The sequence below is a fragment of the Tigriopus californicus genome, chromosome 12 (assembly GCF_007210705.1).
Source record: "Tigriopus californicus strain San Diego chromosome 12, Tcal_SD_v2.1, whole genome shotgun sequence".
Taxonomy (NCBI): Eukaryota; Metazoa; Arthropoda; class Copepoda; order Harpacticoida; family Harpacticidae; genus Tigriopus; species Tigriopus californicus.
The window spans coordinates 17947305-17956455 of NC_081451.1; the positions used below are offsets into that span (position 1 = coordinate 17947305).

Genomic DNA, 9151 nt, shown 5'->3' on the forward strand with positions numbered 1-9151 from the left:
ACTAGATATGGTAAGTGCTAAGTCCCGAGGGACTACGAAGGGGGTGGACGTTGGGGTGTTTTTCTTTTATATTGGAAACGCAACGAGGTTTGATTTCTTGCCGTTTGATGGTAAATATTTATGATTTATATATGTATGAATGTATTTATAATATGTATTTTTTGTAGCTGTAGTTGTAGACATACTGAAAGTGTGAGTGTAAGAGTTGACGTGCTCGTAATTCAGAATGCATTATTGTTGAGGCGTATGAAAAGGGCCATCAATCTTTCTGTTACTGTTACTACTTGTAACGACAAATGTTCTATCACATGAAGTTGTTCAAGGTAATAATAGAGTTGCGTCTGTCGGTTGATTGGTTGATTGGTTTGGTAGCAAATACATCAATACAAAAAGGAAGAAGGATGAAGTGGATGCAGAGGAATGGCTGGCTGGTGGTTCAAACTGCGGAAACTTGAGTATCAATGTCATCGTCGTCATCTGAAAAAATGAGGTCACGCAAAATCTTAGAACAGAAACAAGGTCATTTGCCGAGGTGTGTGCTTCAATGGGAACTCAGTCGTTACGAAGATATCTCCAATCTCTGTTCTACCCACTATCAATAAGAATTACTAATAAGAACTAATATATGATAAGAACTAAACACCATTCTGAAATTTCAATTTGAGCGATGAGAATTTCTCACCAGTATCTTGAGGTTTGGGCTTGGCTTTCCGCTCCCGCGACAAGGTGCGCCCAACGCGCGCCCTCGGGATCGGATGTACGGTACAGCAGCTTTTGTTTGTGCCAACAAAGACCTTTTGATTTACTGCGTCAATGATCATTTAAACTTGTCAGGGCATTTGAAAAAAAGAGGTACCACTACTATTGCATCACCCTAGATATGGTCCGCAGATTAGACAAGTATTAATTGTCACTATACTGCGGCTGAAAGACTGACGGTCAAAGTAAGCTTTCTTCCTTTTCTTTGGCAACCGCCTGCTAAAACGGGTTGATTTACCGAAGCGCATTCAGCCAAATAAATACTGTTTTTCGTTCAGGGCATGTCACAAGCAGTTCATTAAACAATTTAGCACGTCTTCCTTAGCTTTCCCTTTTAGTTTGGGCAGCCAGTAAGACCTAATGCAGCACCGCTTTGACATAAGGTTGAAATACAGCTCCCCTAGTTTACCGTTTTTGAGAGGAGATGACAGCCTACCTTCTGGGAATCTCACTTCAGACCATCGTGGTCTGTTAAGGGTATAAGCCTGGGAGACAGGAATATATAAACAAGGAATGAAGCATAAGAGACCGCAGGACTCAGCCCCGGTTGGAGCCGGTTTTCTTTGCACCCAACCATTGTTTTTCAATTTTTGGACGTACCCTGCAAAAGCTCAAAAAAGAAAATAATGAGCGTTGGATTTCTAATTTGGTGCCAGGATTGATTGGCATTTGACCCAACTTGGAAATGGGCAAATCTTGCGAACATTGCAGTTTAATTGAAATCCTAACTACTACGTGTTAGATAGACAAACCGTGTCAACTATGCAACGGCAAACATTTGAAGAGCGATATGTTGGCGTTTCATTGGTTCCAGCTGAGAGCAACGGTGGGGACATTGTGTAATTGAGAGTTTGTTTGCCTTTTGCCCACAGAGGTTCGGGTGAAGAAGGGTTCAAGAGGTAAATTTTAATTGTCCGTGGTTTAGATTGTCAAAAAGGATTGATTTGGGAACAATGGGCACGCTCAAACTATAGGCCTGTTTTTTAAAGCTCATCCTTGGAGTTAGGGGCTTGGACGTTAACCGGTATGAAAATTATACATTCGCCTAAATGGTGAGGGATGCTCATTCTGGGTAATGTCCTAGCCTTAACTCAGAGGACAAGTGTTTAAAAACCTCACCTCTGCTTAAGGAAACACAAAATCGTGTACCATGAGTGCGCATGTGATGGACCCTTTTTGTGACTGCACATTGCACTTCGACTGTTTTACATTTTTTTTGTATATTGAAAAGGCACTCAAAACCCACTGTGCACGATAGAGTATTGGCTGAAGGGAAAAATGAAAAAGAGAAAATCGTAAAATTAAATCATTACCGCTAGGCGGCTTGGTCACAAATGAAAAAGAGGAAAATGCAAAAACAGGATAAGCCACGGGTTTCTAGAGATATGGACTGCAAACGGAAGCAAAAATATCCTATCTCCTACACCGCTCGCATTTTTTCCAAAATAAGCACTTCATACGTGCGACCACGAGATCTTGTTGAAATAGATGAACTCAGTCAAGTTTGAGCCTAGACCTATGCTTAGGGAACTCAGGAGATGGTAGTAAACACTACATAAAATTTGAATTTTTCGGCAAAATTTGAATTTTCGGCCTGCTCTTGATCAGCTACATAAGCTTTTGACAATATAACTTTGAAACGATCGACTTTGCATGTCAATGATATTAAATTGACCTACCGTTAATTGAAGAGATCTACGTTTCTTATTTTATTACTTTAATTCAAAAAGTGGCTCAGAGTGCCTATGACCCAGAGCGGGCCGATTTGCGGCAAGCTCGTTCTCAGTCCATATTTCTAAGAAGTCCGTGGATAAGCACACTGACATCTACCCAATATAGATAGGCAAAACAGAAATTTAAACGTCCGCAACAAATAAAAGGAAAGAAAAGAGGAAGTGCCCATTAAGCCGAGCCAGTTCTTCCGGCGCATACTATGTTTTTTGTACAGACTTGGGTTTTGATCAATTTCCCTTCAAGACTGTTGGTCTGAAAAGTACTGCGTATTCAAGGCTTTACATTCATAAGCTATGGCGAACTTTTGTTTGTGCCAACAAAGACCTTTTGATTTACTGCGTCAATGATCATTTAAACTTGTCAGGGCATTTGAAAAAAAGAGGTACCACTACTATTGCATCACCCTAGATATGGTCCGCAGATTAGACAAGTATTAATTGTCACTATACTGCGGCTGAAAGACTGACGGTCAAAGTAAGCTTTCTTCCCTTCTCCTTGGCAACCGCCTGCTAAACGGGTTGATTTACCGAAGCGCATTCAGCCAAATAAATACTGTTTTTCGTTCAGGGCATGTCACAAGCAGTTCATTAAACAATTTAGCACGTCTTCCTTAGCTTTCCCTTTTAGTTTGGGCAGCCAGTAAGACCTAATGCAGCACCGCTTTGACATAAGGTTGAAATACAGCTCCCCTAGTTTACCGTTTTTTTTTTATGTTTTAAATTTGTCTTGTCTCTCTTGTTTCACATTTACTTGGTATTTTTTAAGCATACGAGTATATCGCGTCTACGATCGAAAACGATTTCCAGAACTGGTTGCATAACATGAATTTTCAGCAACTTTGCTGACATGATACTTCTAGTCCATATAAATATACGTACCAGAATGTGTTCATGTATTTAAAGGGCATTTCAACCCCTGTGCAACGAAAGACTCTTCCTCGAGAGTGGCACTCAATGCATGCGAAAAGTGGTCCTCGAATCAGTAAGCTTTTTCCAATTTTTAAAAACACCTTAAGGCGTTCTTGAGCGGTTTCTTTCCTTTCTATTGGAATGTAACCGCATACCGTACAAATGGCATGTTGTGCACCTTAAAGTTACTCTCAAATGTGCCTCTAATATTCAGCGCACTTTGCATGGCGCATGAACATGGAAGATCATTTTCAGGCGACAGATCCGCCTCATGTTAAACTGAGTGAAATTCATTGTAGCCAAAAATATCCCTTTAGCATTAGATGCCCCTTTCAATGAGTGGGCAATTTGAGAAAATGAATTTTTTTTTTCTGGTCGAACTGATTGAAACCCTGTTGAATTGTCTCTGTGGAATCCACCAAATACAATGGCATAATCAGCATTCATGAATCCTGCTAGTCATTGGATCATCGACAACCATTTTCGGGCTCATTCAAATTCGACAAGTGTTGGAATTGTTGGAATGGCGTCACACCAACAACGACTTTTTGAAGGCCTCACTCGAGTTGTTCATCAGCAATAACCACTCATTTGAATCTTCCCCCCCCCCCCCCCAAAAAAAAAAAAAGACAGCTAGAAGCCATTTGGCCAATGATCGTCAAACGTCTCGAAATGAGCCCAATCCAGTTTAAGAGCCAGCGACCGCCTCTTTCATAAGTTATCACGCTAAAACGAGATGAATCGGTTACGCAATATAGGAAGATGTGTATTTGATAATTCATCTGGATGGCACTCTAAGTTAGAAAAGTTGAAATAACACGTTTTACATTTGTTTTTGAGAGATTCTTCAGGTGGTCATTCCGTCATAGTTTGAGGGTAATAATAGTAGTTGTAGTTGTGGTAGTAGTAGTAGTAATAATAATGATAATAGCAGCAACATCAACAACGGTAATGAAGAAAAGAAAGGGGGATTTGTGTTTGAAAAAATAGATGCTACTAGATATGGTAAGTGCTAAGTCCCGAGGGACTACGAAGGGGGTGGACGTTGGGGTGTTTTTCTTTTATATTGGAAACGCAACGAGGTTTGATTTCTTGCCGTTTGATGGTAAATATTTATGATTTATATATGTATGAATGTATTTATAATATGTATTTTTTGTAGCTGTAGTTGTAGACATACTGAAAGTGTGAGTGTAAGAGTTGACGTGCTCGTAATTCAGAATGCATTATTGTTGAGGCGTATGAAAAGGGCCATCAATCTTTCTGTTACTGTTACTACTTGTAACGACAAATGTTCTATCACATGAAGTTGTTCAAGGTAATAATAGAGTTGCGTCTGTCGGTTGATTGGTTGATTGGTTTGGTAGCAAATACATCAATACAAAAAGGAAGAAGGATGAAGTGGATGCAGAGGAATGGCTGGCTGGTGGTTCAAACTGCGGAAACTTGAGTATCAATGTCATCGTCGTCATCTGAAAAAATGAGGTCACGCAAAATCTTAGAACAGAAACAAGGTCATTTGCCGAGGTGTGTGCTTCAATGGGAACTCAGTCGTTACGAAGATATCTCCAATCTCTGTTCTACCCACTATCAATAAGAATTACTAATAAGAACTAATATATGATAAGAACTAAACACCATTCTGAAATTTCAATTTGAGCGATGAGAATTTCTCACCAGTATCTTGAGGTTTGGGCTTGGCTTTCCGCTCCCGCGACAAGGTGCGCCAACGCGCGCCCTCGGGATCGAGTGCGGACCAATGCGCAGATTCCCATGGGTTCGTCGTTCAGAGGGTCCCATTGAAGCTGGAAGCACAAACCAACAAAACACCCACATTACCCGCTAATAGGCGCCCTTTTTTCTTGCCCCACATAAGAAGCGGTTCTTACCCACGCTATTGGCGGCTTTCCGCAGTGCGGGCAAGCTCGTGACCGAGCTATCTTCCGCGGTGAGGCTGAGCTTGGTGGAGCCCGTGGGATCGCCCCGAGCCGAACCTTTCGTGCGCTCGAGCCGCACCCGCTTTCCGGAGCGAGGTGTGGGAGTTCCCGGGGGATCCCAGGGACTGGAGACTGGACACCGAGTGCTTGGGCTGGTGTCTCCGGTCTTGGAAGGGTCGCTCAAAGCCATCAACTTCCTCACGGCCTGAGGACTGTCTGTGCCTACAACGGGGGACGTGGGGAGAAAAGAAGCGGTGTTCAAGCACGTGTTTGGGAACGACTCAGGACGACATGGTACATTTGACATTGGAAGGAGGCCCTCATTTGGGTTGCTAAGAGGACAAGGACACCACAAGACACGGGACATTGCAAGCTTCCTTTTTCATTCGGTATACAAGGTGCCTTTTTGGGTAGGGCAAGCCCATTTCGAACTCTACAATTCTCACAAAAGCCGTAACTTTGACTTGGTCAAAATGAATATTGGCACACTTTTTTGAAATCAGGATGTCAAGCACACATCAACACGGAGTCTGTTTCCTGATGGCAAGGTATATTATGTACTTAAAACATATTAAGACGTAAGCTCAAGGTCGGCAATTTCTTTGGCGTACGTCTGAAAGTTTGAAGACTTTTTTCTATTCGGTTAGTGACTGATCTCATTCAGTGCTTGACTACATGTGTGTCAAAACAGTAGAATGAAAAAACCAATTGTCAAGTATTGTTTTTTTTAATTTTAATTTCTAAGCAAGATGTTCGAGCAACCAAAGAGATAATAAAAGCAAAAGATGCTTTTGTATCATCTGTAACTCTATTTTAGGGATACAAACCTATTCCACCACGAAAGGTGTTGATAAGTACTTGATACCCTTGACATCCTTTTTTTTTTCAAACAATAACCCCAAGTGTGGCAAAATTCATTTGGACCCAATTATGGTTTGGAAGAGATGTGCTCATCTACGTATATTCTACTGATGGCATGGGGATAAAATAACTTTTAAGGCATCACAAGTGGCACAATGGAAAATCCATGTCGCAAAAAGAAAACTTGAACATTATCGGTATAAAGAACCATTGGAGATCATTGAATGAGCCGTGTCTTTCTCAAAAAAAGCCCACAGTATGGTTTTGAAGCCAACATCAAACTCGGCGAGGAAGGTCAAAGCATCAAGCAAAGATCTTTATTCATGATTAGCTCTTTTTGGCCCTCTGGGCCAACAATGATTTTCCAACCGAAATGGAACTGGATCTGTGGTAAATCCGATTGGCCGCCACGGGCTGCTGATTGGGCAACGAAGACCGCTCTGTGTCTTCTTCCACTTTCTTCAAGGTTCCACTTCGCTTCAGTGGAACCGAAGGCCAGAACTCATCTTCATTGGTCAGGGCCAAATTCCCGTCCAGATCTAGGGGCGGGCAGCACGGCAGAAGTAATTTGAAGATGTCATGGGAAGTAGGGCCTTTCACGGCTCATTTACCGAAATCAAAGTGGTCGGACAGTCTGGAGTGGTTCCATTGGGAAGCGGGTGCAAGTGGTTGTTGGTTGGTGGAGGTGTCTAGATGGGCAAGCTCGTCACTGAGGGAGAGATCAGAAGAGACCTCCGAACACTCTGACAAAGAGTCCTCCAATGAGTCTTGAGATGCGAATAGAGCAAGGTTTCTTTCAGTGACGAGGAGCGACTAAATGGCGCCATTGAACTCGGACAAGCGACTGATCGGGAAACGAGCACGGCAAATTTCCTTGCCTCCCTTTGAAACGCATGTACGACTACTACTACTTGGCGGGGATATGATTACTTGAGCATGTGGGCAATGGAGAAATAGCTATTCATTCAATGGCCGTTATCATCTTCCTTTCATGACGTTTGGAAAATAAAGGCGGGAAGAAAGTCAATGAGCTCAAGCAAGACACCCTTATTGAGTTTTAAGCGCAAGAGCCAAGGGCTTGAAACCAGAGGCTGGTTCTTTGAATCGCATCTAGTTCATGCACTAATTCATAGACTAGTTGACCGTTAGTTAGCGTTAGTTAGTTCACGAACTTTTCCACGTTCTTTGAATCCTGGCTAATTCACGTTTAGTTACCGGCGAATTAGCCTAGGCCAATCAATTCTTGCCGTCTAGTCTAGCCAACGAATTAGCGCATGAATTAATAATTGCGTCCAAATTTAGACATGATTCAAAGAACACAAAAGTGAGGTTGTGTACTAATTCATGCACTAACTCATCACAGTGGTAAAAATACCCTTTAAAGTTTTGATGGAAATTCCCAAGCACATCTTGGCATTTTTCTCCCTCAAAAATCATGGGGAACAATTTTGATTTTATTGCTTTATGAAATTCTAGCCCACATAAAAAAACTTAACATACCGAGAAACATTATGTGTACAAACATTTTCAAAATCCTGCTCCATGTAAATTAGGAGCACACACTTAGTTAGCTCTAGAATGTAATTTACGATATCATCTATTTCACCGCTACTTAGTTACGTGGGATTTAGTGGTCGAAATTTTATCGTTTTTAGCCCCAAAATGCCCCGGTTATATGTTAATTCAATTTCCGAAAGAATTAATATCGATTTTCAATATCACAAATACAAAAGATTATTTTTCCTTTTCTTGCATAGTCTCACAATAGCTAAAAATGCTATATAATGTCACTTAAAACATACTAAAAGAATAACCTTTGAAAATGAGTTTTACAATCATCATATATACACTTAGGTATGCATTCACTGGAATTCTGAAGACAATACATACAACAAACAATGTTATAGATTTTGTTGTTTCTTGAGGGCTTTGTTGAAACTGATTGAAAATAGCTTCTTTTAGGCTTCATTGATATTTGTGAAATTTTCAGTGACCACTCAACTAAATGTACCTTGGATGCTTTTAAAATGAATTTTTAAAAATCTGTATTTTTGAGGGTTTTAGATATGGTTGCACAAGGTTTTAAGTTACTTTGAAATCATAAATCGTAAATTATATTCAAGAGCTAACTAAGTGTGCTCCTGATTTACAAGGAGCAGGTTTTAGAAAATTTTAGTTTTAATAATTTTTTTAGGTACGTAAGTTTTTTATGTGGACTAGAATTCCATGAAGCAATAGATTTAAAGTTGTTCCCTATGACTTTTTGAGGTAGAAAAATGCCTATTTGTGTTTGGGAATTTCTCTGGAAACTTGTTAGGGCTTTTTGAACACCGTGTCATGTGTCCAATGAGTTGAGACATGATTCAAATGGCATGAAAAGGAAGGACAAGGAATTGACAATGTCGAATCTTTAATATCCGAATTTGAGGAAACTTTTTGAAAAAAAGGAAGATTGACACCCAATTAATATGCAGCTTTCTTTGGTGATCAAAGGCTTTTCTCAGTATGACTTTAGCTCAAAATTTGTTCCAGAGGAAATCTACTTTCACTAGTGTCTGAGAAGTTCCTTTAGAGACACACGTGAACAAAAATCCAGGAAAGAAAGTTGGGCCATGATAATTCTGTATTGCTCATGACAGTCAAAATCACATCAATGAAATCCTGTTTCCGTAAAATAAGAGTGTTTTTATATTTTTTGGCCAATAATCCGTTAAACAATTCGTTTAAGCGGGTTCATCGAGCTTTCGAAAAGTAAGTCAATTGCTCGTAAGAAAGGAGACACTCCGTCAAAATTCGTCCCTAAATACAGTTATGCTTCAAAAAATGTACCTTTAGATAAAACAAGGACAAGCTACGTTCTGTTCTACTTCGGAATACGAACATACGTCAATTCGAAACATTCGCCCTGCTTCCACTTTCGCCTTCCGATATTAGTACTTTCCAGGACAGGAA

General features: G+C 40.5%; 1 protein-coding gene and 1 long non-coding RNA gene across 2 annotated transcripts in view; both read right to left on the reverse strand.

Annotated features, from left to right (window-relative positions):
- Window positions 1-111: 111 nt before the first annotated feature.
- On the reverse strand, window positions 112-770 carry LOC131892226 (uncharacterized). Its single transcript, XR_009374536.1, has 2 exons — window positions 683-770; window positions 112-477 (listed from the first exon to the last, which is right to left on the reverse strand). It is a non-coding gene; the product is annotated as an uncharacterized LOC131892226 (long non-coding RNA).
- A 3376-nt stretch (window positions 771-4146) lies between these two features.
- The window catches only part of LOC131892218 (rap guanine nucleotide exchange factor 2-like), a gene marked incomplete in the record, with an annotated part of 16402 nt that continues 11397 nt past the window's right edge, over window positions 4147-9151 (reverse strand). The window contains 3 exon segments of the mRNA XM_059242003.1: window positions 4147-4873; window positions 5079-5206; window positions 5291-5610. Of these exon segments, the coding sequence (XP_059097986.1) occupies window positions 4715-4873; window positions 5079-5206; window positions 5291-5610 (607 nt within the window).